The 15,335-nt window shown below is 34.8% G+C and overlaps 3 protein-coding genes, 1 long non-coding RNA gene and 1 pseudogene across 5 annotated transcripts; 3 read left to right on the forward strand and 2 right to left on the reverse strand.

The window, feature by feature from the left end:
• Positions 1-717: 717 nt before the first annotated feature.
• LOC147929409 (uncharacterized) lies at positions 718-4,117 on the reverse strand. Of its 2 annotated transcripts, XR_015577331.1 has the most exons (3): positions 3,937-4,117; positions 930-3,709; positions 718-828 (listed from the first exon to the last, which is right to left on the reverse strand). XR_015577331.1 is itself a non-coding variant. In XM_087480032.1 (2 exons), exon 2 carries the CDS (start codon positions 3,291-3,293, stop codon positions 2,310-2,312), a length of 984 nt encoding a protein of 327 aa, XP_087336158.1. In that variant the 5' UTR covers positions 3,294-3,709; positions 3,937-4,032; the 3' UTR covers positions 718-2,309. The 2 variants fall into 2 exon arrangements, 1 of the variants encoding a protein (XP_087336158.1); XM_087480032.1 differs by having other exon boundaries at positions 718-3,709; positions 3,937-4,032.
• LOC147929410 (uncharacterized) lies at positions 852-1,871 on the reverse strand. The gene is made up of 2 exons (XM_087480601.1): positions 1,429-1,871; positions 852-1,377 (listed from the first exon to the last, which is right to left on the reverse strand). The coding sequence occupies exons 1-2, from the start codon at positions 1,869-1,871 to the stop codon at positions 852-854; spliced, it is 969 nt and encodes a 322-aa protein (XP_087336727.1).
• Positions 4,118-5,189: 1,072 nt separating the features above from the next.
• Positions 5,190-6,365, forward strand: LOC104738181 (F-box protein At5g25290 pseudogene; annotated as a pseudogene).
• Positions 6,366-8,006: 1,641 nt separating this feature from the next.
• LOC147929411 (uncharacterized) lies at positions 8,007-8,637 on the forward strand. The gene has a single exon (XM_087480284.1). It carries the CDS (start codon positions 8,089-8,091, stop codon positions 8,335-8,337), a length of 249 nt encoding a protein of 82 aa, XP_087336410.1. The 5' UTR covers positions 8,007-8,088; the 3' UTR covers positions 8,338-8,637.
• Positions 8,638-10,516: 1,879 nt separating this feature from the next.
• LOC109128449 (uncharacterized) lies at positions 10,517-11,692 on the forward strand. The gene is made up of 3 exons (XR_015578881.1): positions 10,517-10,628; positions 10,935-11,315; positions 11,418-11,692. It is a non-coding gene; the product is annotated as an uncharacterized LOC109128449 (long non-coding RNA).
• The last annotated feature ends 3,643 nt before the right edge of the window (positions 11,693-15,335 follow it).

Consider the following 15,335-nt stretch of genomic DNA (forward strand, 5'->3'; position numbering starts at 1 on the left):
CACTTTCCACAATTACAGATCTGAGTTTGCTGTACGTTACCACATAAACCATGTGATGGAGCAGGATAGGGATAACATAGAGACCCCAAATGAAAGCATTGCGCAGGCAGGTGAGAGCTCAAGGACTCAAAACGCAACAATAGATGATGATGGGGAGTGTTCAAAAACAGAAGATTAGAATGAAAGTTTTATGTACTTTATCATATTTTTTGTAAGGATAAATACTCTTTCTGCTTGAAGTAATTCTGAATTATTAGGATGTTAAATGTTATATTTCCACCGACTATGTTATGATTTATGAATAATTAGGATGTTATATGATATTTATTACCACCCACCATTAATTTATGAGTACGTACACAAGTACAAAGTCCTAATGACATGGTCATAAAAAGTATGCTCAATTATCCAACAACATGTATATGTACGTACAACGATAAAGTTTTAAATTTATGTACACGTACACATGTTTGTTTAAGTAAACATACAACCAAACAAGTGAATAGGATTTCCAAAACCTTTCATGTACGTACATAGCCACAATGTATGATGTGTACGTACACATCATTAAGTAAACGTACAACGAAACAAGGGATTAGGATTCCTACGACTTATATATGTACATACATAGCCACAGTGTATGATGTGTACGTACACATGATTCATTTACCGTACAACCAAACAAGTGAATAGCAATACACGCCCTACATAGGGCGGTTTACAGTGAAAACAATTTATTTAAATCGGATTTTTGCAAGTTTTCTTGTTATGGCCCGAGCGTTTACACCTGGTACACTTATTTGGACGAGGGCGTTTGTTTCTTCTTTTCTGTTAATAATAAATGGAAAGTGCTACATGAGATGTCCCATATCTAATCTAGAGTATGGTAACGTAACTATAATAACAAATTCGATACAATAACTACTAACCCGGTTTTCTCCCTTTGATTTAATGCTCTTTGAAACTGGCCTTCCCAGTGGTCTTCTACTGTGTGGAGGGATTAAATGAAGTTCAGAGACATGAACTGGAATGTCGACGTCTTTTGGATCCTCAATTGGTAGAACAACTTCTTGATAAGAAGCTGTAAAAGTGTTAAGCAGATACCACGCAGCAGCAATCGACTTCGGATTGATCCCAAAATGTATTGCAGTCGCTAGAACATGTTCGCATGGAATTCCTAACCTTGTGTACACTAGACAGGTACACGTACACCGGTCTAAAACAATATGGCAATGCTCGCCTGTCTTACTAGTCACTTGGTAACTCCACGGTCCTGACATCATAACTGAAAACTTCCCAGATTCAGGAAGCTCTTGCAAAAACCGGTCATCAACTTCAGGAGTTACCAAAGACGTACACTTGGAAGCTTTTTTCCTCCTTTCACCAAACCATCACATTATTATCTCCCTAATGAATTCCAACATGTACACAATCGGATAGGTTTTCGCTTTTATGAGGACATTATTGAAAGACTCACCAGTGTTGCTTGACATTATGTTGTATCTTTCCCCTTTACAGTATGCTCTTGTCCAATGCTCCAGCCCAATATCCTCTAAATATTTTGCGCATTCAGGACTCCTACTCCTTAATTCCTCAAAATATTTTGTAAAATCTCTCACTCGATATGCTTTTGCAGCGCTTATAAACAATCCCGATTGTCGGTCTGAAACTATCATTAAATCTTCATCATCTGGAACAATCTCCTTTAACTTATCAAAGAACCATATCCACGATGCATCTGTCTCCCCATCAACAACACTGAACGCAATAGGAAATATATTAAAGTTACCGTCTTGGGCTGACGCTATTAGTAGGCATCCTTTGTAACAGCCTTGAAGTTGTGTTCCATCAACAACGACGACTTTCCGCATATATTGTAGTCCCCTAATAGAGGCCCCAAGAGAAATGAAAACATACTTGAACCTTTCTTTGCCATCAATTTCTGGTGTCGAATGGAGGTGGTAGATTGTTCCTGGATTAGCTTTACGAAGGAGGTACAAATATGTCGGTAAAAACCTGTAGCTTTTCTCATCATCACCCCTAACATGTTCCACTGCCACTTCTTTAGCTCTCCATGCGGTAGAATATGAGATGCGAACGTTCAAGTCATTTAATATCAGATGTGGAACGTCAACAGCTCTAGGCCCTGCTTGCGTAGAACTGTATCTACTCTTGATCGCTTCCCCAACAACTTTATAAGTAGCATGTTTACCATAATTCTTCCGGGTGTCGATGTCACAAGTATGAATATCCACATACCTACTGATTTTGAAATTTGAAGATCTCTTTACAACATTTGCAGCCAACTGTCATGGACAACTTCTATCGACGCATACCAATTCCAATCTTCGTGGACAAGACCGAATTTGATGGAAACAATAACAATTTCTGATTGCATGGAAAGACATTGTCTGCTGCAACATTTCTTTGGTTTGAAACAAACTTCCAACATACAGTGATTCCCCTGTCGTGGCAATTTCAACTTGTGTCTCATCTGCTCTCAGATGGGCTAAATCATCAAACACTGGAGCATAAACAATATCAAGTAACTCAGCGTCATCTGTTTGCATCGCTTTGAAGCCATTGAAAACTTCGTACGACTCATTCAAGGTGACTAATCTCTCACCTGATTTGGCCCTTGATTCAGACATCACATCCAATGATGCCTCTCCAATTTCAATGTCTAAACTATTTCCTTCTCCTATAGCAGGTTCTTCATCATTTGTGTACGTTAAACCAGCATCTTCGCATACTTCCTCACGTTCACATTCCGTATTGTACGTACATGGATCAGTCGGTTCAATATCACCATTCCCTAGAACTGGTCCATCACGTACAAGTGCATTTTTATACGTACACAATTGTAATAAGCGGGTAAAGTCCCCTGGTGTAACCACTGGAATCTGATTCTCGCCACCGTCTCCGGTATGCCCAATCATGTTTTCTCTGTTGACAAAATCTGTCCACTTGTTGTAATCATAATCTTCTTCATCTCCTTCACTACATTCGATAGTTGGATCAAGCGTACTCCCTCCACTTGATCCATCAGTGTCCTCATCTTCATCATCATCTTCATCATCCTCTCCGTCATCCTCTTCATCATCATCTTCATCATCCTCTCTGTCGTCCTCTTCATCATCCTCTTCATCATCCTCTTCATCGTCCTCTTCATCATCCTCTTCATCATCCTCTTCATCGTCCTCTTCATCATCCTCTTCATTATCCTCTTTACCCTCATTTTGCTCAACCCCTACCCCGTCCTTGCGTTCATCCCCAATAACTAACTCCAACATCGAATTTGTAGGATTTTCAGTCCCTGACAACTTGTAATTTTCATGACTCTCAGTGTCCACAAATGCATTAACTTTTGGGAGAAAATGAGACACACATGTTTACACTTGCATCACCACTGCGGATGAAAATGAATGTTTCCAAGCTCATTTGATTGTCAATGTGCACAGGAGGGCGTTTACGTTCTATCATGACAGACATCCGCCTTGGCATCCAATAACTGATTGTCGGAGTAAACTCTGTAGCCGGAATGCAGAACAACTCACATAACGTACACGACAGCTCCGTGTACGTAATGTTTCGTTTCAGTAATATACACTTGCCAAACTTTCCTTTCTTAGGTTCAAATTCTCATTCTTGTTGTTCAGTACGAATCCAAACACCAAGAACAATAAATACAGGAATATCCATTACACACCTGCAACATAAATGCATCCATCACATTAAATGTCATGCCTATTAATCTCGACACAAATAAATACCCAACAACACATACATCAAACATTAAACCCACATAACACATACATCAAACATTAAAACCACCCAGATTCCATTCCTTTTGTTTTTGGTACATAAAAAACAAAACACCAACTCTATTAACTTAGTTATGAAAGATTATTGTTCTTATACCTCTGCATATATTACCTGAAAAACAAAATTCAACTTTCTTCTTCTTCTTCTTCACTTCACAATCTCCCCCTACTCGTTCTAAGTTTTTTATCATCCTTTATCACTCTCGACAACAACTCTCAATCATACAAAAGGAATAAAAAGATGCTCTGCATTAATTGGGTTGGTATTTGTCTTGTCTTGCTTTTAATACAATGTGACATAAAGATCAATAATTAAACATTAAATTTAAACTGTAGCAACTAACCTTAACAACGAGAGAACTCCCCAATTTTGTTTCATCGCCGGTTGTTTCGTTTCCTCGTCGGTTGGCTTTTTGGTTGCGAGGGCAAAAATGTCCAGCTGAAGGGAGGTGGCTATTTGGTGTAAACAAACATAACTTATTACCTAAAATAATTAAAAAAACTTGCCCTATGGCTATAACATATAATTTACCCTAGTATAAAAGTGGTAAGTTTTAAAATGACTTTACAAAACCTAATCTTTTGACTCTTTCATGCCATACGTTGGGGCTTGTTTACGAGAGGCCCAAATGCAATGTTTTCACGCCCGGCCCAGACCGGCCAGTTCGACCGGTTAATCCGTGACCTGGAGACTTTACCGGTTCGGGTATAGTGCTAATAACCGGTAGTAATAAAACCGGTAAAACCCAGAAAAATCCACTATTAACCCGTGACCCGGTGAACCGGTTGACCCGGCTGGTTAGCGGTTCAAAAAAATCTACTAGATTGTTGAAAAAGAATATAGGGATTCACAATTTTAATTATTTTAAAAACTTTTTATTCCTTTATAGCTTAGACGGCAACACAAATGGCTCACAACACATCTCTTTTTTTCAACTTTTTTTTTCATATCTCATGCTTTGCGTAAGAAGAATTGATTGTTTTTGGAGATGTTTTATCAGTGTTTTTTTATTTTTTGATTTGAATTTAAAAGTTTTAATCATTTACTATTATTATTAAACTTCATACTTTGTTAAACATGATATTCTTTTTACAATATTTTGAAAAATGTTTATTTTATATAAATGCATTAAATATATTTTAGTCAGTTGACCCGTGGTCGAACCCGGTTAACCCGATGACCCAGTGACCCAGGAGCTAGTCCGGTTCACAATCCGGGTTGGGTTTCAAAACATTGCCCAAATGCTTTACGCATTCTACAAATCGCATATTGTTTGAAAAAAAACCCTAGTTCTGCATTTCTGAAGGTCAAGAACTCGATCTCAGCAGCAACACATTCTTCTACACACCTAATCTCATTAACCCTAATCATGGCCGATGGTCGTTGGTCGGATCTTCCTATGGACATATTAAGATCTGTGTTGGAGCGTTTGAGTTTTGTCTATTTAAACCGCGCTAAGATGGTATGTTCGCATTGGTATCTGTGTTCGAAACAAACCTCGCCTCAAAAAATCGGATCTCCATTGCTTATTATGTTTCTAGAGGATGGTGGTTATACCACCCCAAGGAAGCTAGGGTTTATAAAACGAAGAGAGACTTACGTATGTGTGTTTTATCTCCGACCCTCTTAAGCTTATATTGGCCAAACATTAAATTCTTGGCAAACTCAGGTAACTGGTTCTTGGTTCTGGATTCTAAATCCAATCTCTATATTATAAATGTACTTAGCCAGAAAAAGATCCATCTTCCACCTCTGGAGTCGATCAAAGGTGGCCAATATAAGCTTAAGAGGGTCGGAGATAAAACTTTCAAGGAGGTAGAAACCCGTCGCTGTGTCAGCCATAAAGCTAGAAATCTGAGAGGTCTTTTGTGGGTAGACAAGAAGAAGGAAGAGTTCGTAGTTGTATGGTACTTCCATAGGATCAAGTATATGACTGAGTATTTAGCCTTTTGCAAGAATGGGGAAGATCATTATCGTGAGATTCCAAGCTTTGTGTTACGAGACGTGTCTGATATGGTGCTATCTTGTGGTAATCACATTCGAAAACTCACATATGATTCGTCTGGACAAGAAGGTTTCAAGGATATTTTATCACCATTTGGTTTGCCATCTCCTCCGACTGGATTATATGATGATGAGTATCGCTATAGTATTGCTGTTAGACCAACAGGAGAATTTTTGGTTGTCATGAGCATCTTTTACGTGTCTTCAAGGCCTTGGATGTTTTTTCTTTACAAGAAGAACCCTTCCCGAGTCCCGGGTAATAGTTTATACAGCATGCTTGTTAAGGTAGATTATTTAGGTGACGAGGCTCTGTTTCTGGATTTGGGTATCACCGTGCCTGCTATCTATTTGGGTATCACCTTGGTATCGAACCAAACTCTATCTATTTCTCTCGCACTCGCCATGCTGGTTTCTCTGTCCAGAAAAGTTCATGCCTTGACGTATGTGTGTTCAACATCGTAACAAAGACCCTCAAACGTTTCCCGGGTTTCTTCAACTTAAAGCTCAAGGATGCTCGATGGTTCCTTCCGTCTTGATGATTTGTTTCCTTCTGCATTCCTTTTGTGGTGTTTCTTAAGAGATTTCTACACTTTTTGGTTTTATGTCTAGTTGCCTTTTTAATTTCCATTTTCTTTAGAAAATAGTTTTTGGGACCTGAAGGTTCTTTAGTTGGCAATTTTGACATGGTAAATGAAACATTATAAACAAAAACACTACTAAACAATTAATTGGCTGTCAATTTTTTTTTTTGAAAAAGATATAATTTTATTTTATTTTAAATCATCACGAAATCTAATTAAAAAATCAAGTTTACTAAATAATCTACATATAATAGCAATCCGAATAAATGCCACCAAAAATTGTGTTTTTAGTACCTTTTGGATAATTTTCTAAAAAAAATTGTAAAAAATTTAAATTGTGTGTTTTACAAAAAGTTGTGATTGTTCATTGTAACGGTTTTTTGTAAAGTTGCAACTGTTCATTGTAGAGTTGTGTTAGGAACCTGAATAAATGCCACAAAAAATTGTGTTTTTTTCAATTGTACCTTTTGGATAATTTTCTAAAACAAATTTTAAAAAATTTAAATTGTGTGTTTTACAAAAAATTATGATTGTTCATTGTAACGTTTTTTTTGTAAAGTTGCAACTGTTCATTGTAAAGTTGTGTTAGAAATCCGAATAAATGTCACAAAAAATTGTGTTTTTTCAATCGTACCTTTTGGATAATTTTCTATTTTTTTTTTAAAAAAATTAAATTTTGTGTTTTATAAAAAGTTGTCATTATTCATTATAACAGGTGTTTTGTAAAGTTGCAACTGTTCATTGTAGAGTTGTGTTTATTCGAATATTCGTATCTGTTGAAATTTATATATATATTTGTCTCTTTGAACTATTTTCATTTTTTTGCTATGACACAAAATAATATAAAATTTTAATCACAACGGTTTTTACAGCGTTCTAAATTATTCTCTAGCATTCATTCTTTTAAAAGTAAAGAAATTCTTCCAATTTTTGATTTAACAAAAGATTTTTGGAATGATGAATCTAATTTACAACTTTTAGTTAATTTTAAATATAAAATTTAATAAAAATACCTAGAGTTCTTTTTCCGAGAGTTATATGGTTTATATAGAATGTTTTTGAATTTGAGTCTTCAATATAATAAGAAAGATGTTTTCTATTTAAAAGCAGTTTATATGGGTTATTAGGTAAAAATATAATCAAGCGTACACACAACAATTACGATTTTTCGTAGTACTTTTTCGTAAAATTTTTGTTTTTATATGTTTAAAAAAAAAATCAAATGGTTGTATTTAGAGTTGTGTTTTTCACTGTTTTTATTTATATTTTTCATCACAACTTTTCGTTACAAAAGATGTGTCTATTTAAATAGTCATGTCTTTTTAACTCTCTTTATATTTATTTATTTATTATCTGTCTCCATTTATTTTCATTATAATTTTTATTAACAGATAATTTGTAGAGAAATGAACCTTCACGAGGTATAACCTCCAAAGTAAGGTTATTGCCTTAATTAACGATAAACTTATGAGAGAAGTAGTAACTAGTAAGTTTGTGTTAGTGGCGTAGGTGGGAGAGTTAAAGTACGCAACTCAACATTTTCACCTTTTTTCAGCTATAAATGGAGATGTTTAGAAGAGGTTTTCTTACATTGCAACACGCACAAAATTTTTTCACAATATCATTTTATAATTTTTTCATCCTTTTCTTTCTTTCTTTGATATCATTGTGAGAAAAAATGGCTAATGTTGGAAACACTAGTGTGGATACTCGTCTTGAAGAGCTGGATCGTGAGAGCAAGGAGTTGAAAGATGAGTTTGAGAAGCTCTGTGCGGAGACAGTCCAACTTCATCCTGCAACTGGTCGAACTGATGTTGGTGCCATTGAAGAGGTCAAGAAGAAGTTCAACGATATGGAAGTGAAGTTGGAAGAGATCTCCAAGAAGATAAATGAAGTTGATAAGGAGATGGAGGAAACCCAAGAGTGATAGGTTACTTTTACAATTCCAGAGTGAAACTCTCTTATAAATAAGTAACTGAGATATTGATCTTGAAGGCGATTGAAATATATAGACATGTTAATTTATTTTTTTCTTGAACTATTTAAGTCCAGGGAAACTTTCTTGTAAGTAAAATAATTGGGAAATCGTTGTCTCTAAACTCTCATGAGTTTTATATCCCTATAACATATAAGCATGTTTGGTTCTGCATTTCTTCTCTTCTTATTCCTTATGAGTCACATACTCTATAGTTGAAACATATATTCTCATTTCTTGATCTTTTATCGAGTTCTTGGAAATAGCCATAAAAGATTTGTCTCAATCACAATCAGAAGTTGAACTCTTGAGGTTTTTAATATTCTAGCTATATATTTTTAATCCTACAATTTATTACAAATTAAAGAAGATTAAAATAGTCTAACCGACGATGAAGTGGTCTTGACCGATGAAATGAATTGGGGATAAAAGCAAAGCAAAATGAACTTGGAAAACTTCAATTTCTTTACTAAAAGAAAATGAACTTGTGGAATATTACAAAAAAACAAAAATTAAAACACTCTTAGTAACACGTTTTCCTTCATCATAATTACTAGATTCTTTGTTTTCGTTTAACAATAAAATCCCCTAATCATGAACTCATATTATCAATAACCGATTCTCTATATATATATCTCCAGAGAGAAAACGTAAGGCACTGTTTTCTTATTTTTGTGTGTGTTAGATGTTAACATGTTAATGCTTATCACTAACAAAGAAATAATTAAAGACGTCTTGATCAAACATCGAGAGCTTAGCCAATAATACATTAGGTTAGAGCAGAAAAGTAACATTTACATTTTATATTAATTTATACAATATAAAACACTCTATATAGGGAATGTTGATGTATTCTATATTTGTTTATACAATATAAAACACCTGGATATATATAAATATCATTGTTGTAGGGTCATGTTCAATTTTAGTTATTCCAAAAACAAAATATTGACAGTAAATCCAAACCTTAGTCCTATTAAGGTAGAAGCGTACAGCGTACGCGTCCATTAAACTAGAGAAGAAACAATAACATTTATGTTTTATAATTAACACAAAACTACCTGCTTAAGGTAAAAGTATTGGGTGCTTAATACAATAATATCTTAGACTATCTTCAATGTATTATTCTATTTTTTTTACTCTGAAACAAACAAGTTAGAACCCGCGATACATCGCGGAACAAATTATTTATAACTAAAACATTTAAATTATAAGTTGTATTTGTTGGTTAAATATGTTATAATTATATAATAATTAATAATTTTATGGTTTAAAGTTTAAACCATATAATACTGCAATATAATTTATTTTTTACATAATATTTCTTAATCAATTTAATTAGATATATTTATTCTCGGATACCGATAGTGTTAATAAAATAAAGAAATGATGTTTTACCCGTTTAACACCAAATTAATGATATTTTTAAATTTATCTAAATATCGACAAAACCCTTCCCGCTATATATGTAACAACCCGTCCCGTGGACCCCACTAGCCTCACTGCTCCAATGGACTGTCCGCGGACCCCACTAGTCTCACTGCTAGCCGTCCCAACGGACCCCAAGCTGGCCCTGCAGGGCATCGATCCTAACCCATCACTATAGATATCCTAATCCACCAGTAGATTATTGGTGCGCCAGGCATTCCTCGAATCCTGGTCCTCACCCTTTAACAACCTTCCCACAGGCTAGTGGACTCCACTAGCCTCACTACTAGCTTGTCCCCATAGGACAAGCTGTCACAAAAGACATGTTGCAATAAATAGTAACATTTTATCAATATTTTCTCTACCATAAAATATAGTCCTGAGCACATAACCGGAACCGAATGGACCGAACCGAACCGAACCGAAAATTTCGGTTTTGGTTCGGGTTTGGATATAGGGTAATAACCGAATGGATAATATTTCAAATAACCATGGATATCGGTTAGGTTCGGTTATTAACCGATACCCATTCGGTTACCCGAAACCTTAACAGATCACATTATATAGCCCACTAATAATTAGTTATTTACATATGTACAAGTCCAGTCCAATATCAACCAAGTCCAATTCGATTTTATACCATCTTAAGCCCACCATCTTAAACCCACCACATATATACACGTAAACCTAATTTTTTCGACCCACCTTGCCTCTTTTCTCATTCTCTCGACGCCGACAACCACAAGAAAAAAGTGAAACATTGAACTTTTCTGATCTTCTCTCTCTGTTTCGTCAATTTGTTGGTTTTATTCAAGGTAAGTTATCATTCAATGTCGTATTTGTTTCTAGATTTTCATAGATTCAATAAGGTGACTGTTTTAACTTTATAGATTTTCATAGATTCGATTGTGTAGATGACTATTTCCTATTTCGATTGTGTAGTGCATCAATAAGGTGATTCGTTAAAATGAATCTATACTTCTGATGTGTAGTGACTGTTTTTGTTGCTTTCATGTCTCGATTGTGTAGATGAGTGACTGTTTTTGTTGAAATAAATCTATACTTCTGAATCTGATGTATGTAGTGACTGTTTTTGTTGCTTTTATTTTTTGATTGTGTAGATGACTATTTCGTCTTCCCAAGTAGAAATTAAGACAAGGTCTCCGGTGTGGGATCATAGAAACAGATGCAAGTGTAACTACTGTGACCACTTCTGGAACTTCGAATTTGGCGAAACATCTTAAAACATGCAAGCCATACATCGCTTGGCAGCAAAGAGCGACTCAGCAAAATTTGAACAGCGGTAGTGGTGTAACTGCTGGGAACATGCAAGTGGGTAGAGTATCAGAAGCGGTTTTTAGAGAGGCATGTAATGAGATGTTGGTGTTAGGTGAGATACCTCCTGCCTTTATTGAAAGCATAGCATGGAGAAACTTCTGCAGACGGGTTCAACTTTACCAGCCACATTCCAGAAAGACAGCCACTCGAGATATTGTTCAAATGTATGTGAGCCAAATGACTCATGTACCTTTCTTAGTATTCCTTCTTTTTAAGAACCGAGTATATTATTATGTATTCTGACTTTGTGATCTAATATATTTCAGGCAGTAGGAGAAAAAAAGAAGTTGCAGATGGAAGAACTACCAATTTGATTCTACTACTTTTCAAATCTCAAACTCTAAACCTTATTCTTCTTTAATCTCCTTTAACTCTTTCTACCTTTTGAAACTTGAAATCTGATAACATGTTCTTATTGTTGGGATTGTTGTAACTTTTGAACTGTTGTACTTGTAGTTTCGGATAATTTTGGGTGTTATTTAGTAGGTTCGGATATTTAAGAACCAAAACCATTAATAACCGAAATTTTTGGTTCTGGTTCGGTTCTTATATCAACTATCCAAACCAACCCGAACCGAATGAGTACCGAACCGGAACCGATCCGATTAGATTCAGTTCTCTTATGGATAGTAAATTCAATATCCAAAATACCCGAATGGATATACCCGAACCTGAACCGAATACCCGAACGCCCAGGACTAATAAAATATCTTACACTTTCAAAGATTTCACGTATGAAACATATTTTTACACGAAAAATGAAGATTTAAATAAATAAATAAAAAAACTTTAGTTACATATATGGTTTGACATAAACAGATACTGGTTGTATGAACAATATTTTTACTTATAATAATTTTATTTAAATTGATTTATCGAGCACATAGTGCGGGTTGTTACCTAGTATCTTTGTTACTTAGGAAGACTTTAAAATACTTGTGAAATATTAATTAAACAAAGATTGTCAAACACTACACACTTCTTTCCTAGAGATATCTCTAAATAGAAAAAATGTAATCTCCAAAGTAAGATTAATGCCTTAATTAACCATTTATAAAAAGTTGAGAGAGAAGTAGTATTAAATTTGTTATTAATGACTAGATGGATAGTTTTAATAAGTATGCAATTCACCATTATATCTTTTCACCTTTTTAGTAGAGATAAATTCTTAGAAGAGGGTCTGAATGGTAACCACGGATTTGGTAGTGCGGGACAAAGTATTTGCTAGTGCGGTACGGTTCAACTGCGGTACGTGCGAGATAAATATATTTACAGGACAAGTGCGGTTTATGCAAAATAAGTGGTACAAAATAATGTTTGATTGGTGAAAAACTATTTGCAGTGCGGATTTCATATTATTTTATTAATAATTAGTATATTTATATATTTTAATTTATTTTGTATTAATAATTATATATATATATATATATGTAACAAAAGGTATAATTTTAATATATTTTCATAGATTTTGTAAATAGTTTTTTTATACAAAATATATCTGGCATAAGTAAACATAACTGTATAAAACCTAATATCTCTAATAATTAAAATATAATATTATTTTAATATTATATAACAATGATATGAAAGGAAAAAAAAAAGAGATACTAATACTAGATAAAACTTACATATCTATCATAGAAGTATATATTAATGGAAGAAAATTAATATATATATAATATTTTAACAGTAACCAAAATTAAAAATTAAAAGTATATATAACTGTAATTTGTCCAACCGCTAGATAAAACCTGTTTTAGCTTCTAAAAGCGGTCCATAGCTTATTTGTCTTCCCAAAACCGCACTCATCACTATTGTTTTTCTATTTTGCAAAACCACAAGTTTATAATAAAAATGCTCAATGGTAAACGAAGTGCGTTTTTCAAAATCTGTTTAACAATTCCGCAAATATGAGGCTTCCATTCAAGGCCTAAGATTATATACATCTCAACACATTACATATTTACATTACGCGGAAACCCACACGGCCATATATGATAGGTTAATAATAACAAAATAATCATATTAAGTTTGTCATTAGTGACTAGATAGATAGTTAAGTAAGCAATTATATTCTTAATATCAGATTTTTCAATAGAGATGCATGCATGCATACTAAGAAGAGGGTTAACATCCCAACACATTACATTACGTGGAAACCCCTACATGGCCACATATTGCTTAAATTTACATTTGTTGTCCAAATTAAACATAAGATTTTATAAAAGATAAACAAAATATATATATATATATATATAGTAGAACCTCTATAAATTAATACTCGTTATAAATTAATAAATTCTTCCGGTCTCGAGTTGGGCCGGTGTAAAAAATGACAAATTTCGATAAAATAATAAGATAATTTTTTTTTTAGAAATCCTATTAAAAATATGGTCTCATAAATATCATAAATTAATAATCAAATAAAATAATATATATATATATATAGAGAATATTGTATATTCTGCCATCAACAGTGAACAACTTTCTCATGGATGCCACTTTGGATTTTTGCTTCACCCGCATGCCACACGCACACTGCAGAAATACCTCTTTACCCTCTGATTGATCTGTCTTTAAAATTAAAGAAAATAATTTTAGTTAAAGAAAACAATCATTAAAAAATACTTTAATCACTTCGTAAACCCAACCCCTTCGTATTCTCTTTTCAGAAAGAGAAATCTTTCTCTCGAAGCCTATGTCGCTCGAAGTCTCTTTCTTCTTTGTCTATTCTTTCTCGCCGAACATCCGCCAACGACAGCCGTCGTACGTGTTGATGATAAATTACATCTACGGCCGAATCCTCCGCTTCTTCCGCCTCAAACCGCCGAAGTCGGTGACACAGGGGAACCGTCTTCCGAACCCGACCCTTGGTATTTAAGATAACTTTTGCTTTGTTTTTATTTTTTATTTTTTAAGAAATCCAAAAAACGTGATTGAAAGTCTTTCTCGTTTTAGTGTGCGAGTGGCAGATGCCGAGATTTTAAGCGATGGAGAGCCAAGGGCCGCTACCCCGCCTCTCCCAGGTTTGTCTGTGTTTAATTGCTTCGAATTCTCATTAGAGCCGCGTACTTCGTATAGGTTTGAAAACTGATCATATAGACTAGTTAATAGATCCACTTTTTTTTGTCCACCAAATTATGAAAATAAGCCGATATACCAGATATTTGGTAGCCCTATCTGTAGATCCGATTTTTTTTGTCCACCCACTGTTTGTATCATGATAGACCGTTGACTTACTGGTAGACAACCATCAGAACATGGTCCTTGTCCACCTTTGCTTTTTAACAAAAATCTGTCTTCTGACCTAACTGAAGATCCGACTTTGTATGTCCACCCACTGTATTTATCACGATAGACCATTAACTTATGGATAGAAAATCATCAGAACATGTATTTGTCCACATTTGCATTTTAACATCATTATGTCTTCGGTAACTCACAAGTTACCAAATGTGCAGGGTTGATGGGGCGATGGACGACATCCACCAAGAGAGGTTTTTGTCTACCATTACTTGTCCACCTAATTTACTTATGTGGTCTTTCTTAGACCAAATGTTTACCGTTACTTGTCTACTCAAATTACTTATGTCGCTCCTTACTATGCTTCCAATGCAGGTCTGATGACCATGCTGGATCTGGGTATGTTATGCCTCCGGAGGACCAGTTTGTAACTAACAATGATGTGTCCATGGTGGACCAGAGAAGACAGACCAGGTAGATGTCCACCCTATGATGGACCATTTTCAACTTTCACCGAAACCACTCATTGGCCGATGAAAATTGTTGTCATTTGTTGAACAGGTTGGGTGAAGTGTTCGGGGATAAGTCGAATTCCGAACAGATCGACATCCTCAAGGAGATGGTCGCAGAGTAAGTGCTGGGTAAACGGACTTCAGGGCTTTTGTTCAGCGATTCCCACCTCTTACCACACACCCAAAATCCAACCGCCCAACATCTGCTTTTGTTTTGTACACTTTAATTTATGTCCTTGTCCTTCTCTTTGCAGTTGGGTTTTTCATTAGGAAATTTGGATACTGAGTATCATCATTTGGCGAATATCTCCATCCAATACGATGGACATATAGTTATGTTGTTTTTGTTGTCTTCCCCGATTATGTCTACCCTATTATTTTAGTCAGAAGAATGTATTGCTTTGCTGTTTTAGTCCACCTTTTTATCTT

The sequence above is a fragment of the Camelina sativa genome, chromosome 13 (assembly GCF_030686135.1).
Source record: "Camelina sativa cultivar CO46 ecotype springtype chromosome 13, ASM3068613v1".
NCBI lineage: Eukaryota > Viridiplantae > Streptophyta > Magnoliopsida > Brassicales > Brassicaceae > Camelina > Camelina sativa.